We start from the raw sequence: 20,611 nt of genomic DNA on the forward strand, positions 1-20,611 counted from the left end.
TTTCCTTTTTCTTTTTCTTTGTATACAAAGTCGAGGCTTGTGAAAGAGCTAACACATAAAACATAAACAGAAACATATAAAACGTATAATAAAGGGAGCGGGAGCCAAGAGGAGGAGGAGAGAGGGAAACACACAAGCACAACAACAGTCGAGAACAGGGACATTGGTAGATCTGTGGAAGGGAGAGTGCTGGAGGTGGGGGAGGAGCGAGGTACAAAATATAAAACAAATGGATACTACTAGATCTTTCAGGAAAGAAAATGGAATTTGAAAAAGGTGGTTTTGGGGTGTACTGAATGAATGAATGAATGAATGAATGATCGTATTAAGGCCACTTTTCCCCGATAGAGCAGGGGGTTAGCCTTGCGGGCCCCATGACAATCATGGTTCCCTGTTTGAGGCAATGTTTTTATACCCGGATTCCCTTCCTGGCACTAACCCTTAATAGCCTCTTACGAAGCGCAGGGATACGGTGTACCTATTCTAAATCGGGGTACACCATGGGATCATTCATCCCAGCAAGCTGGTACTCGATTTGCCGACCTCGGAAGGATGACAGGCTGAGTCAACCCCCCTGGCGTTAATTCAGCGATCGACCGGGATTCAAACTCAGATCCTAGGATCCCAAACCTGCACCCTAACCACTAAGCCAACACCAGGCTCCCGTATTAACGGGAATAAAAAAGATCAAGGTTTTGGATGGGGGAAGATATGAGAGATGGTGGTGAACAGCTATTTTGAAGACCTGGAGGGAGGTCTTGGGATTGGAGAGAATGTGGGAGTTTGATCCAAAGGTGGGAGAAAAGAGGAATGAAAGAGTGAAGGTGAGCAAAGAGTCTTGATTTTGGCAGTTTCACCAGAAGAGGGTTGCTGGCAGATATTTTATGTCCTGCAGGAATATTTGGGGGACAGAGCACAGACAGAGCAGGGGGAACAAGGCCTGAGAGGAGTCTGCAGAAGACAGAAAGACCACCAACCTGCCTGCGGTGAGAGAGTGAAAGGCCCACAGAATCCGCTTCATCACGGGAGATACCAATGATACTGAAAGCTTTGGTTTCGCACGACGGAGGATGCCCAGTCGGCGACTGGCTTTGGAGGCCAGCTTGGAAATGTGATTTTCCCAGCAAAGATCATTGCAGATAGTGAGACCCAAAAGCTTGAGTGATAGAACTTCTTGGAGAGGATTGTTGAGAAAGTAGATGGGAGGGTTGTCCAGTCAGTCTTTTCGGAAAGACATAGTAAGCGGTTAGGGTGCGGGCTTGGGATCCTAGGATCCTGGATTCGAATCCCGGTCGATCGCTGAATTAACGCCAGAGGGGGGGGAGGGGGGGGTTGACTCAGCCTGTCATCCTTCCGAGTTCGGCAAATTGAGTACCAGCTCGCTGGTAATTCCCTGTGTATCTCAAGATGCGACTACCAGGGTTGGCGGCAGGAACGGCATCCGGCCATAAAACATTGCTTCAAAAAGCGGAACCACGGTGCCCGAAAAAGGCCAACTACTGCCCTGCGGGGAAAAATGGCCTCTAAAGGTGGTTCTTCTTCTGTATAGTAGGAGTGTGAGATTTGTCAGGATTGAAATACATGTTCCATTTGTTTGACCAGTTTGTAATTTTCATCCAGGTCTGCAGAGAGTGAAGAGGCTGCTGCCTGCCGATCTGAGGGTTGATATATGGAGCGGCAGAGAGTGAAGTCATCAGCCAAGAGATATAGAGAATTTTGCATAGAGTCGGAGAGATCATTAATGAAGACAAAAAAAAAAGCACGGGGCCCAGAACACTGTGTTGAGGAACTCCAGCCTGAACAGGAAGAGGAGATGAGAGAATTCCATTCAGAGCCACATGTTGACTAGCACAGGAGAGGATGTCCGCAAGCCATGCGTGGAGATTTCTATGGATACCATAAGAGGAGAGTTTGAGCAGGGCAGGTTGCCAGACCGTATCGAAGGCACGTGCTATGTCAAGGGAAACTGCTCTGATTTACTGTTTGGCGTTAAGGATCTCCATCCATTGTTGAGACAGCAGAAGCAGCATGTGTAGAGCAGAGCAGAGTAGAGTAGAGTAGAGTAGAGTGGCCTGGTCTGAATCCAAATTGACAATCAGAGATCAAGCTATTGAAGAAGAGGAAGGATTTAATGTCGGAAGTGATGATGGATTCCATGACTTTCTGATGATTGGGAGAAAGCTGATGGGTCTATAGTTGCAAGGATCGTTTTTTTGCACCTTTTTGTGTAAAGCGGTAATGTCGACTAATTTCCAAGCAGATGGCAGATGACCTTCAGCAAAAGAGAGGGTGAAGAGAACAGAGAGAGGGTGAGATAGAGTGGCAGAGCAGGATTGTATGACCCGTGGGCTGATGCCGCCTGGTCCAGTTGCAGAAGCAAGATTTTGAAACAAACAGCGAGTTGAGGCATTCAGCTTTTTCATGTGCAGTGTCAGCTGTGTAGCCGTTTGAGGTAAGGGAGGGGATGGAGGGGGAACAAACGCCAGAAACAGATTTGACCAGACGCCACCAAGATTTGGAGGAGGGAGACAGGTTTGAGAGTTCAGTCTTGAGAGTAGAGAGTTATTGTTTCCTGGCTCTCCTAAAGGTAGACACACACTTGTTCCGAGCTTTGTGAAAGGAACTGAGATTGCCTTCAGTTGGATTTGCCTTCCATATGAGGTGAAGGCAAGTTGTTTCAGCGCACCTGCCTCACCACAAGATTCAGTGTACCATGGACGGGGAGGAAGGGTATGACAACTGAAGACAAGATGGGAAAAATCTGTGCATGAGAGAGAGAATTTATTTGGAAGAATTGCCAGGAAGAGTTTATGTCAGAGGCAGTAGAGATGGGAGACCAGTCCAGATGTTTGGTGGCTGCTTGAAGACCGTGCCAGTCAGCCTGAGTGAAATGCCAGACTCATCGGCACTTCGGCGGCTTTCTGAGAATGGCCGGAGAGATTTCCACTTGAACAAGCAAATGATCAAATGAACCGATTGGGGCAGAAGAAGAACAGCAGACATTTGCAGGGAAGTTAGTCATAACCAAGTCAAGAAGAGATGATGTACCGTTTACTGAGCTCCGGGTTGGGAGATCGACAGATTGTGTCAGTCTCAATGAGTCGCAGAAGTCCTTTGCTGAGGTGCCATGGCTGGTGAGAGAGGTACCCACACCCAGCCAGCTGACATGATGACAGTTGAAGTCACCACAAATGAGGAAGAGGGTGTTGGTATGAGTGGATAGAAGTTGGTCCATGTTTTCAGACAGTGAGATATAAAGAGTCATCACTGTTTGGTGGACTGTACAACACACATATGAACAAAAGGTGGGAGCGGAGGTTGGGTAGGGAAGCTGTAGCCAGAGGTACTCCTTGGGGTGTGGTATGGAGAGTGAGGAAGAGTTTTTGATAAAGATAGCATCCCCACCACCAGGATGAGGCTCTGGTCTATCTTACCAGACGAGGGAGTAACCAGGGAGAGATACTAAGGTGTCAGAGACATCTTGAAGGACGAAAGTTTTTCTTAAGCAGATCAAGTCTGGTTTATCAGAAGCAACCTGTATGGAGAGATCAGTCAGGTTTGGGCGAAGGCCCTGGATACTTGAGGTCCATGCCGTTAAGGAAGAGGGAGAGAGGGAGGATCGGATAGAGGAGAGGTGAGGGGTAGGGTGGTAAGATGAGGGAGGAGACGGGAGGTAGGGAGAGCTGTTTACAGTGTGTCGGAGATTGCAGAAGAGCTAGGAGAAGGGGAAGGATGAGGATGACAAAAGGTTTGATGGTGATGAGATGAAGCACAGTGAGTAGTTGTTTGGGGGGGTGGGGGGGGGGAGCAGAGCGAAGTATGAGGTTAGAAGAGAGAGGAAGCGGTGACGAGGCAGCTTTGTGGATGAGTTAAGAGGCAACTTTGAGGAGGAGGGGTGAGAGCGGAGATTTGAAGAAGAATGGTGAGGGAGGGGGGGTGATTTAAAGGGGAGGGGTGAGGGGGGAGTTTTTAAAGGGAGGGGTGATGGGGAGATTTGATGGGGAGGTTAATGGGGTGGGGGGTGTGTGATTAGTACGGGAGGGGTGAGGGGGCGGAGTTTTGAAGGGGGGATATTTGAAGGGGGTGGGCGTTTTGAAAGATTTGAACGATTAATAAAAATCGAACATTTATTACAAACTGGGTTTCTTAAGATTTTCAAGTCAGAGTTATGTTTCAAAACGTTAGTGGAGGGGTGCAATTTAGGTGAGTTTAGAGAATGTCGAAAGGAAGAGCTGTACGAGATATATATATATTTTTTAATGGAATGATTTTATGAGCGATTTCGAGACTGTCTTTTTAAAAGGAAGAAGAATAGTGAGTTGTAATAGACGAGTGTATACTGCACGGCAGAAAGAAGTTTCAACATTTATAAACAAAACCGTGAACACTGTCTGGGTATTCACTGAGATGAGGACGGGGAGGCTAAGGGGGATGATGAATTGCAGAACAGGTTCAGAAGGAGGAACAGAAGCACAGGAGATTATCAAGCCAGGTGAAGCAGATAATGATAGAACATGGAGGTGTATAAGCACTTAGTACGGGAGGAGGGGCCTACTTTTTTTTTCTTCATTATTACAATTTTTTTCTTCATGACATTATTACTTCATTGAGCCTGGTGTTGGCTTAGTGGTTAGGGTGCATGCTTGGGATCCTAGGATCCTGGGTTTAAATCCTGGTCGATCGCTGAATTAACGCAAGGGGGGTTGACTCTGCCTGTCATCCTTCCAAGGTCGGCAAATTGAGTACCAGTTCACTGGTAATTCCCTGTGTGTCTCAAGAGGCGACGAACATGGTTGGCGGCAGTAAGGGCATCCAGCCATAAAACATTGTTTCAAAAAGGGGACCACGGTGCCAGAAAAAGGCCAACCCCTGCTCTGCGGGGAAAAATGGCCTCTAAAGGTGGTTGTTTTTTCTTCTATTATTACAAAATTTTTTTGAAGGTTAGGTGAAAGTGGATCTGAGAAAGGAGAAAGGTTGAATAAGTACGGTGAATACTTCATGAACAGAGTGGGATAGAAAGGTGAAATCAGCTGGAGAGGGAGATATGGAGGGAAGAGAAGAGAAGGGGAGAGGCGAAACAACATGTGGTCACGGGCAGGGTTGAGGGTGGGGGGCTCGAGGTGAGCAGGAAATTATTATTACTAGCAACGGTACCCGCCCTATGGGCGGGGCTTCAATTGGGAAGCCCACATGAAAAGGAAAAATATCGGAAATTGAAGGCTTTTAAAATTTTTTAAACGATTCATATAAACATCCGTTGAATCATATCACACGGAAATCATCAAAATCTAAACAGTACATGGCGCCCATTTTGAAAAAAGATGAATTCTGCAAAACGGAAGCGGCCGCTACACGTCTTTCTCAGTCGCACGCTTGTGTGAAGAGTGCGCGCCGAATCTGTAACACGGAAGCGGCCGCTACACCTGTTTCTCAGTCGCTTTGCACACACTGCCATGTTCCTTCGGAGCCACACGTTTATATAGGAAGAGTTCGTCAGGAGTCGATCTACTCTCTCCTGGTACGTAGAATAAACAGTATTTGTAGAATTTCAACAAAAGCCACATCACTGTTCATATCGGTAAATATTATTCCATCGTGTTTGGAAAAACTGGAAAATTGGAAAAATTGGAAAAACAATATAGCCTATTTTACTCCAGAGGGTCCCAGAATTAGCCACCCAAAATATCGTTGCGATCGGTTCAGCCGTTTTTACGGTACCTTCGAACGGACAGACGGACATTTGGTGAATTATCGTAAGATTATTTTATTTATTTATTACCCTCACCAGAGGAGAGGGTATTGCATTTGAGTCCGTTTGTCTGTTTGTTTGCACAGAATAAATGATTTTCTCTGCAAACATTGGGCCAATTGACAGGAAATTTTCACCATAGGTGCAACTCCACCTGTATAATTTTTAAAAATGATAATTACGAAATCTTGGAAATCTGGGCGCCATCTTGGAAAAACTGAAAAACGTTGCACCTCTATCAATGAAAGTGCTGCATAGATAAATTGAGACATAGCTCATTGTAAAGAACTCTCCACAGGGAATAACATATTTCAATGATGATGTCATAGGTGCCTCCGTTATGACATCATAATTCGACAAGTACGAAACTTCGTCCGATAAAGATGAAATTTCTTGAGTGTCATCTCGGGATAAATTGGTGGAGAAAAAAATGATGATGACGTCATCGGGCACGTGGTTCGGCTGCCATATTTGTTTAAACACAAAAGCCTTAAAAACCACTAAAAACACGCCCTGGGGAGGGTCTGCGATCTCTGATTGCTCTTTCATGTTTATTTTTTGTATTCAAGACATTAAACAAAGGGTAAAAAGTTCGGAGGAAGTAAGGGGGTGAAAATAAAAGGCAGTACAGCGAAAGAACGATCGTGGACAAACAAACAACCGATGAGTGGATGAGTGAACCGGGCAAATCTCGACGGAACTGAGCAGGCCCCAAAAACATGGCATGAAAAATCCAACTAATACACACAACTTTGCATGAATTTCAAAACAAGATCGAACTAGAAGTACGTACATGATAAATATATATGCACAGCAAAACAAACAGTAGAAATTCGACAAAAATGATCGGGATAAGCTTTGGCCAAGTAAAAAAAAAAAAAAAATGTTTCTTGTCCCCACCCGCTTCCTTTTTGGTCGCCGCCTACTTTTATTTACTATTTAATACTATTTTAAAAAAATATATACTTGTTTAAAAAAAAAATCGTTTTGCGAAGAAACTCGGTCTAAAACTTGCCGTTTCCGGGCGTTTGCTGATCGTATCTTGTGCATTGATGATCTGAACTATTATGGATCCCGCCCTCTAACGGAACTTCCTGGTTAATACATGCTAGGCTTAACGCAGACACTTTGTGCTAAAGACGGTCAATTCAATGTACATGCTTGTACAAATATTATGCCTTGTTCTGAAAGTTTGGTATTCATACTTTGACATACATATTTATAACAGTGGCTCTTGTAAGTTTGAAGAAGAGAGAACTGAGAAGGAAAGAAAATCACAATTTCATTTTTTGCATAAGTAAAGCAGTGCATGGTTCGAATGTTTAAAATGGTTCTCACTTTATGGATGACATGTACAAGATTGACATGTCTCACTGGGATTTCTTACTTTAATATTTATGGAACAGACCATAAGATAGACCAAGTCCTATAGGTCATTAGTTTCACTATGTGGGGGGAGGGCAAACTGTTGATTAAACATATATTATTTAGTCCCACTTCTGGTTTTGTAAGAGGGAAGGATTAGCCTTCCAATGAAACTACAGTAGTTGTTTTTTAGGATTTCATCAATCTTTTGGTCTGTTCTCTGAGTAGTCCCCAATATGAACAATTCCTGTACTATTAGTGTATTATTGTGTATTTATATTAAACAAGGACACATACCAAATTTAAACATTGTCATTGTTTCTTTTTTGTTTTATTCAAATATAGTTTGTCCGGTGTAACGCATGACATGTTCCATTGATTGATTCTATTCATATGCCATTTCAGTTAAAACATATATTTATTTGCTAATTTGGAAATGAAATTGCAGGCCTTTCGGTAACAATCAACAACACTGGCATGTTTCACATTACATTGGACAAACTATAGAGTCTTTAAGTCAGCCGCAGTGGTCATTCAATTCATGGCAGCCATCTTGGAAAAAAATAGCAAAAAAAATGAAAATAGTAAATAGTAAGGGCCTCCCTCCTCCTTTTTTCAAAAACGTCCGGACGAGAAACATTTTTTTTTTTTCACTTGGCCTTATCTTTGATGATCCTGGAGGAGCACAGACGACACACAACCAACCTCGCCTGAGGAACGGGAAGCAGAAATCTGAAAAATTTAAGACATTAGCGTTTACTAGTGAGGTACCTGTGCTACGCACGGGTGGGAGGCCAGAAGCAAACAGACAATGCAGAAACGGCGAATGCTAAAGCATGAAACCAATAAATTCCACATTCCTGTGGCACCTTCAGTCGCACGTCTGACATGGACAGCAAGTTCGTGAAGGACTTCCATGAAAAACGTACCCGTGGCAAACAAACGGGTACGTTTGTTCCATACCCAGTCAATGGCGAATCTGCATATGGCGATCCACGAATTTCACGTTTAGAAAGTAGAAACCGTCACGGCATTTTGTCATTCACTTGAACTCAATATCTTTTTTTCATTCCAAACAGCATAACTCCAATCACAAATGAAATAACATTAATATAAAAAACAAGTGAATCCTCTTGGATTGCGCTGAGGTTCGGGCTTGGAATTTCTAGGAGGAAGTATAATTTGTATGCAATGAAAGTACATGTAATATGGGATCGAGTAAGATCGAGTAAGCTTCACCAGTGCGCGTGCGCGAATTTACGTCACGTCGGCAGCGAGAAGGCGTTCCCCAACACGAACCAATCAGGAACTGCCACGCCCACTTATATGATCTCCGAATTCCTGTGACAGGAATTAGCGTTACACTGGCTGGAAGTCAATCGCTAAAGGCGCTTCCTCAGCGCCAATCACCAGTGCGCGTGCGCGAATTTACGTCACGTCGGCAGCGAGAAGGCGTTCCCCAACACGAACCAATCAGGAACTGCCACGCCCACTTATATGATCTCCGAATTCCTGTGACAGGAATTAGCGTTACACTGGCTGGAGGTCAATCGCTAAAGGCACTTCCTCAGCGCCAATAAACTTTTAACAACATTCGTGACATAAACAAATATTTAAATCCTGATGTGGAGTTCCGTACGGTTGGGTGAATACCAATTACGAATTCAAAATCGTAATTGTATTCACTCAATTCCAATCATCAATTGATACTTTCACAAAAATATTAACACTATTAACGTTTAACGATTTAACATTTAACCCCACCCCTGCCTGTCTCTCCCCCACCCATGTCTGTCTCTCCCCCACCCCTGTCTGTCTCTCCCCCACCCCTGTCTGTCTCTCCCCCACCCCTGTCTGTCTCTCCCCCGCCCCTGTCTGTCTCTCCCCCGCCCCTGTCTGTCTCTCCCCCGCCCCTGTCTGTCTCTCCCCCGCCCCTGTCTGTCTCTCCCCCACCCCTGTCTGTCTCTCCCCCACCCCTGTCTGTCTCTCCCCCACCCCTGTCTGTCTCTCCCCCACCCCTGTCTGTCTCTCCCCCACCCCTGTCTGTCTCTCCCCCACCCCTGTCTGTCTCTCCCCCACCCCTGGCTCTATCTCTATCTCTCTTTAACTCTCTTTCGCTCTTTAACTCTCTCTCCCTTTCTCTCCCTCTCTTTTTATCTCTCTTTAACTCTCTTTAACTCTCTTTAACTCTCTTTAACTCTCTTTATCTCTTTTTATCTCTCTTTAACTCTCTCTATCTCTCTTTAACCCTCTTTAACTCTCGTTAACTCACCCTCTCTCTCTCTCCCCCCCTCTCTCTCTCTCCCTCTCTCTCCCTCTCTCTCCCTCTCTCTCTTTCTCTCTCTTTCTCTCTCTCTTTCTCTCTCTTTCTCTCTCTTTCTCTCTCTCTTGCTCTCTCTTTCTCTCTCTTTCTCTCTCTCTTGCTCTCTCTCTCTTTCTATCTTCCTCTCTCTCTCTCTTTCTCTCTCTCTTTCACTCTCCTTCTCTCTTACCTTTGCTAGTTGTACAATGTTGTAAGGAAGTTGTGTGTGTGCGCGAATTAACAGCTTACTCGTCGGATGAACACGGAGGTCGGCGAGAAAATGAGCCATGCGCATGCCCTCAGTATGGGTGTCACTCCAGAGGGCCTGCAACTCTTCCAGACCATACAGAAAACGTGAGCTTTGGTGTGCGAGAGGGGGGTATGGTGGATTTGTATGCTTGATTTTCTTTTTCTGCATCTGAACCAATTCAGGTTGTATACTGCTGAATTTTACAGGAGTGGGGCATTAAAAAGCATTTTATTAATTTTGACATTGCTATTCTCATAGGTGGTTCATTCCCTTGCCTTGCCTTAAAAAATATTTTTTTTTGCAAAATTGGGGCTCATGGAAAAGTGAGGCAACAGAGGGGGGAAAAGGCAGCACGTCGACAGTGGGGCAATAAGCTGGGTAAATGAACAAACAGGAATATCAATTAAGATTAGGAAACGTAGCACCATGCCTGAACAAAGCCCACAAGAGCACTATTGCTAAACCCCGAGAAAGATGCGCGAACACAGCACAAATACACACGTGAAGGCGCTTAGCGAGACGCACAATTACATTACATCAACAAATTAACACTAACAATTAACACAAACTTAAAGAAGACAACTCCGGAACAGGTCTCCTCAGCATTAGAAGACTACTGTTCAGAACAGAGAAGATGGAGTCTGACTCGGAACGCGAAGGAACTCAGAACTGGAAGAAAACTTTGCTCAATCCTCGTCCTGCCGATCAGTTTCTCTATCCATCTGTTCTTTGTTTGATTGTCCTCGTGCATTGTTATTGTGCCCTTCAATACTTTTGCACTGTTTTTTGAAAAATTGTTTCCTATTCAAGTTTCCTAATCATCCTATGGAAATTCAAGTATTGTGCTGCGACGGTTTTTTTTGTTTTCATGTGCCACATGGTATCTGCATTCTGTTTGTAATGTCCTCATTAAACCTTTCAGCGGAGGTGATTTATCTTGTGAATCACCTGAACATTGCATGTGCTTAACTCAAGGGTCTCTTCCTGCTTTGCCTCTCACTTGTTTGTTGCATGGAGTTCATCCACTAATAACCTTAATCGGTGCTGAGTGGAGCATTCTCATAGTCGATGAGAGAATCACCTGTGGTTTCTCAACCTCTCTCTCAACCCCTTAGCCCACCCGTCCCCAAAGCAAAGCAATTGCCATCACATCTGTGTTCCTTTCAATATCCACACGGGATATTCCACGCCCCTTTGAGTTTGCATGTCGATTGGTTTAGTCTCGTGGTCCGCTTATGCACAATCAAAAAGTAGCAACAATGGTGTATTTCCAAATTGTTTTTGAAAACTGAAACTTGTAACTTAGGGAAACTGGAGAGTTCATAGAACAACTTACCCGTGCAGTCTTGAGAGAGAAAGGGCATGGGTGGGATCTACGAGCAGCAAATCTGATTGGACGACATTATGTAAAATGCTGTAATACTTTGTCTTTGTTGAACAAAAAGCTGTATTGCTGAACATAGGGTTTTTGACAGTGGCACAAAAAGGCGATTGAAGTTCCACAGTGTTTAAGTATATAATCAAATTGCAATAAATGAATGGTTGTAAAGGTCATATAAAAATTTTTTTCGGAAGTTTACCACCATTGATGCAGCATCTTTCACACCACCATAATCCCTTTTGTTGACACCACCTTTCAACACATTGTATTCGTTTGGTGTGCCTGTTGTTTGTGTCCTTTATAACATCCTTAGAAAGCAGTTAGTTTCCTGTTTGGAATGATTCTCAATTTGTTTGACTGCCAGACAGTAAAAAAATATTGGCTCACTCCTTTTGGCGTATACACTATCGGGCCAAATTCCGAGACAAAACTTCAGGTTTGTTTTCCGATTAATGTTCAAAATCTAACATTCAATTGAAATCAAGTTGTTCCTCGATCATAAACTAGTGTTTGTAGACAAACTGGTAGACAGACAGACAGACAGACAGACAGACAAAGTGAACCAATTGCTTAAGGGTGTAGTACTGGTGAACAGGTGATTTTTTTTTTTTTTTTTTTTTAGCTGAACCTTATAGTAGTCTTATAAACTTATATTTGGTCGTAATCAGAGGTCTTATAAAGAGGTCCTTAAATCAGAGGTCCTTATAGTCTTATAAACAAGAATCTTTTTTTTTTTTTTAGCTGAACAGTTTCCTTATAGTCTTATAAACAAGAATCATGCTATTAAAGGTCATAGAAGTACCCCTAATTATTGTTATATTTACATGCAATTTACAAGAAATATAATATTTTGCATGAAATTTGTTATAACTTTAATTTGCATCATTCTTTTGGGCTGAAATTTGGACAGGATATTCAGAATATCACTTCCTTTAAAATGATGAAGGCTTTTGTTTATAGGAGTAGCCATTGTGGATTTATTGAAGGACAACCAAGTTTTATCTGGTAATTGGCATAATTAGCTAATTAGTGAACATTTGACATAATTTCACAAAGTCCTCTCATCAGGTAGTAGAGTAACACATGTATAATACATGTACCAAGTTTTGTGTGAAAAGAATGATAGGTGACATAGAAGATAGAAGTAGAAATGTGTTCTTTGTTTTTCCTTGTTTTTTATTGACGGTCTAATTTATGCAAATTATATGCATGTAATATGACAAAGAAGCGTTGAAACTGGTCTGAGTTAAAGCCAAGATTATATCTTTCAAGAAAAACTGAAAATTAGATATTAACTTGACTTTGTTTTTGTGTAAAGGCCTCTCAAAGGTACCTATGTAGTTTTCTCAATTTTTCACCAGTACTACACCCTTAACCCCCATTTTTCGCTTCATGTGCGTGCAGTGATGATGAGTGCATTTTAAATTTGTCTGACATGTTAGAGAATAGCACCATTTTGTTTTGCTGACAAATAACACATGAATCTTGTGCACACGGTCAAATCATCTCGAAGTTAGTGTATGTTTGGCTTGCTCGAATATACAGACCAGTGATGCATATCAATAAATAAATAACTAGAGCGGCACTCAGTAGAGTGCCATATCACTCCTGGTTGGCCATATCACTCAATGGTGAAGAATCACTTAAAACATTCTACTAGCTGGATCCGGATCTGGATCTTCACCAAAATTGAATTGATTCTTCCTTGTCACACACACAACCTGTCCAAGTTTCATCCAAATCCATCCATAACTTTTTGAGATATCCTGCTATGTATCGTTTTTGGCCCGATCTTCCAATGGTGAAGAATCACTTGAAGATTAAATAATTCTCATATCCGAATCCATATTCAGATCTTCACCAAAATCGAATCGAATCGTCCTTGTTAGACACCCAACCTGTCCACCAAGTTTCGTCCAAAGGCGTCAGCAACTTTTTGAGATATCCTATCTCCCAATGGTGAAAAATCACTTTAAAATTCAAGTAGTCGGATCCGAATCCGGATCTTCACCAAACTCTGTATCATTTCGTCCTTGTCACATATGCTACATCTCTGCCAAATTTCGATCGAATCCGTCAACAACTTTTTGAGCTATTTTGTTCACAAACAAACGAACAGACAGACAGACAGGGGTGAAAACATGACATCCATCCACCTTTGGTGGCAGAGATAACTAGCTATACGGGCCAGCCCAGGATTGCTCAAAGGTGAGGGTGAGAAGTTCAAAAGACAACCTCTTCCAGTGGTTGACTGTAGAAATGGATAGACGGGTTATTTGAAGATAATTCCAGAGTAACAGGATGAGATGGTGAGATTTTCCAGGATGGAAAGACATGTTCAGTTTTCCATACCAGATGAGCAGTCACAGAGGGATGCAGCTGCTGGCTGCTTGGCAGTAGGATGTGCTGTATCACACAATGTTAAGTCATTTGCAAAATGTTTAAATCGCAGGCTGCTCTTTCATGGAGTTGCATTGAGTCGTCGCTGCCAAATCTACCAGTGGAGCCATCTGTTTATGATGCCTTCTGTTTATGATGTATAGATGGGAAATTTATTTTAAGAGGTAGAAGGAGCGAAGAAATGAAATTGATTAAAGGGAGACTTTAGGAGAAAGCAGGGTTGAATAGTGAATAGACCAGGATAAAGCAGGAGAAAGACACAAAGGAAGTTTTTACTTTTATTTTTTTGAGCTCACCTGGAACGAAGTTCAGGGGAGCTTATGCAATGGCGCGTTCTCCATCCGTCCGTCAGTCCGTAAACACTTGAAACTTCTTCTCCGAAACCGCTGATGGGATTACGACCAAATTTGGTATAAATTATATTTGTTGTGTTGTGACTAAAGTTTGTTAATGGCATAAAAAAAAGATTGGGGTCTAAGGGGGTCTACCAGGGTCAAAGTGGATCCAGGTTTGACCCCTGCCCCCCCCACCCCCCAAACCCCCCCCTCCCTCCCTCCAAAAAAAATAGGAATTTGCTTTTTCCTCTGAAACTACACACACTATTTCGATGAAACCTGACCACAACAGTCATCACCCATGATGTACCGAAGTTTGCTCACATCATTAAGAAAATCAAAGTCCAAGGGGGTCTACGGGGGTCAAAGTGGGTCCAGGTTTGACCCCCCAAAATAGGTATTTGCTTTCTTTTCTGAAACTACACACACAATTTCGATGAAACTTGACCACAACCGTAATCACCCATGATGTACCAATGTTTGTTCAAGGCATTTGTAAAATTGGGATTTTAGGAGGTATATGGTGGAGGGGGTTTGCCCCCCAACATAGGCATTTTTTTTTCTTTGTTTATTTAAAGTCTTATGATTATGTTAATATGATTCTACATGCTGCCCTGTCTTCTAGCAACCATATAAATTTGTTTAAAATCCCCTTAGTCGGTGCAGTATACTGTTTATTCTACCAGGTGAGCGCCAGGGATATTGAGCCTTTCTTTTAAATGTTGAAGGCTCCAGTCATGGACTTTGTAGTCCTCATCGAGGCCAGGCTTGAATAAAAGAGCTGCATTGATGGAAATGTGAAGAAAGGGAATATTCTAAGAGTTTTTGAGGAAGTAAAAAAATCTGCTTTTTGAAAAGGGGAAGGTTGTAAGTGTTTGGAAAGACATGAGAAGGTAAAGAGTTCGAGTTTGGCAGCGGAAACGGAAGAAACGAAAATCATAACGGCCCACCCTCGAGTTGCTAATGGCCCCACAATCATCATGCGATTTAGTGGCTTGGCGAGTATTCTGTGGTCTCACTAATAGTGGAGGTACACAAGCAGCAAGTTCTTGGGAGCAGAGACCAAAGTAATATCTGTAGAAAAGGGAGCCAACTTTGCGGCGTAATTTGAGTGGGTCATGTTTTTAGGTCAGATTGGGAGAGCTGATAAGTCAGATTACTTTGGATTCAATTCTGTCCAGTAAGTATGTGGCGCTAGAACCGCCCCAGATGTGAGGGCAGTACTCTATACGAGGACGAATCAATCCTTTATATAGATGAAGCAACTGTTGAGAGGAGAAGAATCTTTGACATCTGAACAAGATTCCTAGTTTCTTCGAGGTAGACTTAGCTATTTGTGTAATGTGTGGATTCCAGGATAAATTTGATGTTGGGGTAATACCTAGTAGGTTTATTAAATCGCATGGTGTAATTGTGGAGCTATCAAAGGAGATTGGAGAGTTGGGAGGAGTTTTAGAGAGAGATAAAGAGAGAGAGATAAAGAGAGAGAGATAAAGAGAGAGAGATAAAGAGAGAGATAAAGAGAGAGAGATAAAGAGAGAGAGAGACAAAGAGAGAGAGAGACACAGAGAGAGAGACAGAGATAAAGAGAGAGAGAGAGAGAGATAAAGAGATAAAGAGAGAAAGAGAGAAAGAGATAGATCGATAGAGAGATAGAGAGAGATATAGATAGAGATATGGGAAGAACTTGAGTTTTAGAAGCATTAAACCAAACATGATTACATTTGCCTCACTGGGAAATCTTGTCCAAATCCAAATTTAAAGAGGAGGCTGTGATCAAATGAGATGTAGATAGCATAAGGGAAGATGGGGCAGATGGGAAAAACATGGACAAATGTAATGTCGAGTCATCAGCATACGAGTGCATTTGGTTATTTGTAGAAGAAAGAAGGTCATTGATAAAAAGAAGGAAGAGCGTTGGAGACAACAAAATCCTGAGGGACAGCGCTGTTGATAGGGAAGGAGGGAGATGTTGAACCATCAGCATTTACAGAGCTGGAGCGGTCAGAGAGAAATCTCGTCATGAGAGAACAGAGTGAAGGAGGAAAGCCGAAAGAGGGAAGCCTGGATATCAGACCCCAATGTCAAACTCTGTCAAAGACTTTTAAGATTTCAAGGCCTACAACAAAGGATTCTCGAAAGTCTCTCAGAGAAGAGGCCCAGACATTTGTAATGTAAGAAAGGATATCGCTGGTAGATCTTGCCTTATGAAAGCCATATTGATGGTCAGATAGAAGACTGAGATTCAAGATGCTTAAGGAAATGGTAATTGTGAAAACATTCAACGACTTTGGAAATAGTAGAAGTCAGAGCAGTAGGATGGTAGTTGGGACGGTTTGAACGATCACCCTTCTTTAAAATAGGCTGCAGTGAGGCATGTTTCCAGGAAAAAGGAAAATTTGGGTTTTTTAACAAAAACAAAACAAATGAGCAAGCACCGGATCAAGTTCTGAAGCACCCTCCTTCAAGACACGAGGAGGAATGCCATCTTGTCCGTATGCCTTTCTTGCGTCCAGAGAGAGGAGTAGTTTTTTCACTGCATGAAAAGAGATTATAGGGAGGAGCATAGGAGTGGTAAGTGTGCATCAGAGGGAGATGGAATTTTAGTCATCCAGTGTGGAATTAGAGGAGAAAAGAGAACAAAAAAGAGATGATTTATCAGACGGAGAGACAGCGATAGTATCATCGGAACGGAACAGCGAAAGAAAGGGAGAATGACAGAAGTTGTTGGAGATACTTTTAGCTAATGACCAGAAAGATCTATTAGTGGAAGAAGATGAGAGGTGGTCACATTTCTTTTGGATAAAGGAATGCTTCGCCTCACGAATAACATGTTTGCAATGATTTCTAGCAGATATGAAAGCTGAATGTGAGTCGGAGGAAGAAGAGTTTTTCCGTGTCCGATATGCCGCATTTTTTTTTTTTTTTTTTTTTTTTTGTTTGTTTGTTTTTTGTATACTGAATCGAGGCTCGTGAAAGAGCTAACATTTATTTCACAAACAAATCAACCAGACAAACAAAACACAAAAAGAGGGAGCGGAAGGCAAGATGGGGAGAGAAGGGGAAGCACACAACCACAACATTTGAGAGCAGGGAGAAGTGTGGGAGGGAGAGGACTTGGGGGCAGGAGGCGTGGGAGGGGGAGGGCGGGGGGGAGAGGTATAAAACACAAGGGGACCGAAATTAGCGGGGGTAGAAAAGATCAAGGTTTTGGATGGGGGAGGATAAGAGATGGTGGTGAACATCTGTTTTAAAGACCTGGAGGGTGCAGTGGGATTGAAGAGAGTGAGGGAGTTTGTTCCAGAGGCGGGAGAAAAGAGGAATGAAGGAGTGAAGGTGAGCAGAAAGTCTTGATTTTGGCAGTTTAACCATAAGAGGGTTGCAGGCAGATCTTGTGCGACCTGTAGGAATATTTGGGGGACAGAGCCCAGAGAGGGCTGGGGGGGCAAGGCCAGAGAGGAGTCGGTAGAAGACGGAAAGACCACCAACCTGCCTGCGGTGAGTGAGTGAAAGGCCCTTGGAGTTAGCTTCATCGCGGGAGATTCCAATGATTCTGAACGCTTTGGTTTCAACAGCGTGAAGACGGGCTAGGTGTGAGGCAGGAGCACCAGACCAGAGGGGAGAGCAGTATTCCATAGAGCTGCGGATGAAAGCCTTGTATGTGGTGAGGAGCTCAGGTGTGCCAAGGAAGGACTTCGCACGACGGAGGATGCCCAGTCGGCGACTGGCTTTGGAGGCCAGATTTGAAATGTGGTTTTCCCAGGAAAGATCATGGCAAATAGTGAGACCCAAAAGCTTAAGTGACAGAACTTCTTGGAGAGGATTATTCAGAAAGTGGATGGGAGGGTTTTCCAGTCGGTCTTTTCGGAGAGACATCGTAAGAGTGTGAGATTTATCAGGATTGAAAGACAAGTTCCATTTGTTTGCCCAGTCTGTGATTTTGTCCAGGTCTGCAGAGAGTGAGGAGGCTGCAGACTGCCGAACTGAGGGATGAGGAATGGAGCGACAGAGCGTAGAGTCGTCAGCAAAGAGATAGAGAGGATTTTCAAGAGAGTCAGAGAGATTATTGATGAAGACCAGAAAAAGCACAGGGCCCAGAACACTACCTTGGCGAACTCCAGCCTGAACAGGAAGAGGAGATGAGAGAAACCCATTCAGGGCCACACGTTGACTACGACCAGAGAGGAAGTCCGCCAGCCATGCGTGGAGATTTCCATGGATACCAAAGGAGGAGAGTTTGGTGAGCAGAGCAGGGTGCCAGACCGTATCGAAGGCACGTGAAATGTCAAGGGAGACAGCTCTAATTTCCTGTTTGGCGTTGAGGACCTCCATCCATTGTTGAGAAAGCAGAAGCAGCATGTCCAGAGTAGAGTGACCAGGTCTGAAACCAAATTGATGATCAGAGATCAAGCCATTGGAGAAGAGGAAAGATTTCATATCTGAAGCAATGATGGATTCCATGACTTTGCTGATAATTGGGAGAAGGCTGATTGGTCTAGTTGCTGGGATCTGTTTTTGCACCTTTTTTGTGCAAAGCGGTGATGTTGGCTGATTTCCAAGCAGATGGCAGATGACCTTGAGCAAAAGAGAGGGTGAAGAGAACAGAAAGAGGGAGTGAAAGAGCAGAAGAACATGATTTTAGGACCCATGGGCTGATGCCGTCAGGACCAGTTGCAGAATCAGAGTCGAGGGTTGACAGAAACTTTTCCACCTTGTCAGGAGGAAAGGACACAGACTCCAGGAGCAGCTGGGTACGACTGGGTACGGTGGCTACAGAGAGGGATGGGTTTGGGACACAAGATTTAGAGGCAAACACAGAGTTGAGGCATTCAGCTTTTTCACGTGCGGAGTCAGCCGTTAAGCTGTTTGAGGTGAGGGAGGGGATGGAGGGGGAACAAACACCAGAAACAGATTTGACCAGACGCCACCAGGATTTGGAGGAAGGAGACAGGTTTGAGAGTTCAATCTTGAGTGTGGAGAGATAGTGTTTCCTGGCACTCCTGAGGGTAGACACACACTTGTTCCGAGCTTGGTGGAAGGAACTGAGATTGCCTTCAGTTGGATTTGCCTTCCAAGAGGCAAAGGCAAGTTGTTTCAGGGCAACAGCCTCACCACAAGATTCCGTGTACCATGGATGGGAGGAAGGGTATGACAACTGAAGACGAGATGGGATAAATCTGTGCATGAGAGAGAGCAATTTACTTTGAAAGAATTCCCAGGATGAGTTGATGTCAGAGGCAGTGGAGATGGGAGACAAGTCCAGATGATTGATGGCTGCTTGCAGACCGTGCCAGTCAGCCTGATTGAAATGCCAGACTCGTCAGTGCTGAGGAGGCTTTCTGAGAATGGCCAGAGAGATGTCCACTTTAACAAGCACATGATCAGAATAACCGATTGGAGCAGAAGAAGAGCAGCAGACATTTGCAGGGAAGTTTGTCATAACCAAGTCCAGAAGAGAAGATACTCCAATGACTGCGATCCGGGTCGGGAAATTGACAGATTGTGTCAGTCCCAGTGAGTCGCAGAAGTCCTTTGCTGAGGTGCCATGGCTGGTGAGAGAGGTACCCACACCCAGCCAGCTGGCATGATGACAGTTGAAGTCACCACATATGAGGAATAAAGAGTTTGGATGAGTTGATAGAAGTTGGTCCATGTTGTCCGACAGCGAAATGTAAATGGAGTCATCACTGTTTGGAGGACTGTACAGAACACATATGAACAAAAGGTGGGAGCGGAGAGGAAGCCGTAGCCAGAGGTACTCCTGGGGGTGGGGTGGAGAGAGTGCAGTGCAAGGAGAGTGAGGAAGAGAGTTTTTGATAAAGATAGCCACCCCACCACCAGGACGAGGCTCAGGTCTATCATACCGGAGGAGGGAGTAACCAGGAAGAGATATTAAGGAATCGGAGACATCTTGAAGGAGGAAAGTTTCTGTTAAGCAGATCAAGTCTGGATTGTCAGAAGCACCCTGAATGGAGAGATCAATCAGGTTTGAGCGAAGGCCCTAGATGTTTGAGCTCCATACTGTTAATGAGGAGAGAGGGGGAGCATCGGGTACAGGACAGGGGAGGGGAGGGGTATGGTTAGATGAAGGATGAGAGGGGAGGTAGGAAGAGCAGTTGATAGTGTGTCAGAGATTACAGAAGAGTTACAAGAAAGGGAAGGATGAGGACGACGATAGGTTTGATGGGATGAGGCACAGTGAAGGGTTGTTTGAGGGGGGGGGGGGGGCAGAGGAAAGTAGAAGGTTGGGGGAGGTGGAGGTATGAGATAGAAGGGAGACGAAGTGGGGAGGAGGCACCTTTGAGAAGGAGGTGGGAGGAGGGAGAATTTAGGATGGATGGTTGGGGGGGAGATTTGAAGGGGAGGGGTTGGGTTGGGGAGGGGAGTTTTGAATGGGAGGGGCAAGGGGGGAGTTTAAGAGGGGAAGGGCAAGGGGGGAGTTTGGGATTTGGAGGGGCAAGGGGGGAGTTTAGGAGGGGAGGGGCAAGGGGGGAGATTTGGATGGGAGGGGCAAGGGGGGAGTTTAGAAAGTGGATGATTAATGAAAGATGAACATTTATAACAAATTGGGTTTGTTGTGATTTTCAAGTTAGAGATCCATTTAAGAACGATGTAGGACGGGTGGAATGAATGTGAATTTAGAGCATGTCGTGAGAAAGAATTATAAGAGATTGGAATTTTTTTTCCAATCGGATTGGAATAAAAAAACACTGCAGGAGAAAGCTTAAACATATTGAAACAGAACCGTGAAGAACAGTCTTATATTCACAAAGATACCAACGGGGAGAGGGCCTTGAGGGACAACCACGAGTCACTTGAGCAGGGCAAA

General features: G+C 44.0%; 1 protein-coding gene across 7 annotated transcripts in view; it reads left to right on the forward strand.

Moving 5' to 3' along the window:
* Positions 1–20,611, forward strand: part of LSM12 (LSM12 homolog) — a 259,554-nt gene that overhangs the window by 12,703 nt on the left and 226,240 nt on the right. For all 7 annotated transcript variants that reach the window (XM_068122021.2, XM_068122031.2, XM_078779820.1 and 4 more), the window contains exon 3: positions 9,661–9,770. In XM_068122021.2, coding sequence (XP_067978122.1) covers positions 9,661–9,770 — 110 coding nt within the window. The remainder of the gene's footprint in view (positions 1–9,660; positions 9,771–20,611) is intronic.

The sequence above is a fragment of the Myxine glutinosa genome, chromosome 1 (assembly GCF_964187855.1).
Source record: "Myxine glutinosa chromosome 1, kmMyxGlut1.1, whole genome shotgun sequence".
NCBI lineage: Eukaryota > Metazoa > Chordata > Myxini > Myxiniformes > Myxinidae > Myxine > Myxine glutinosa.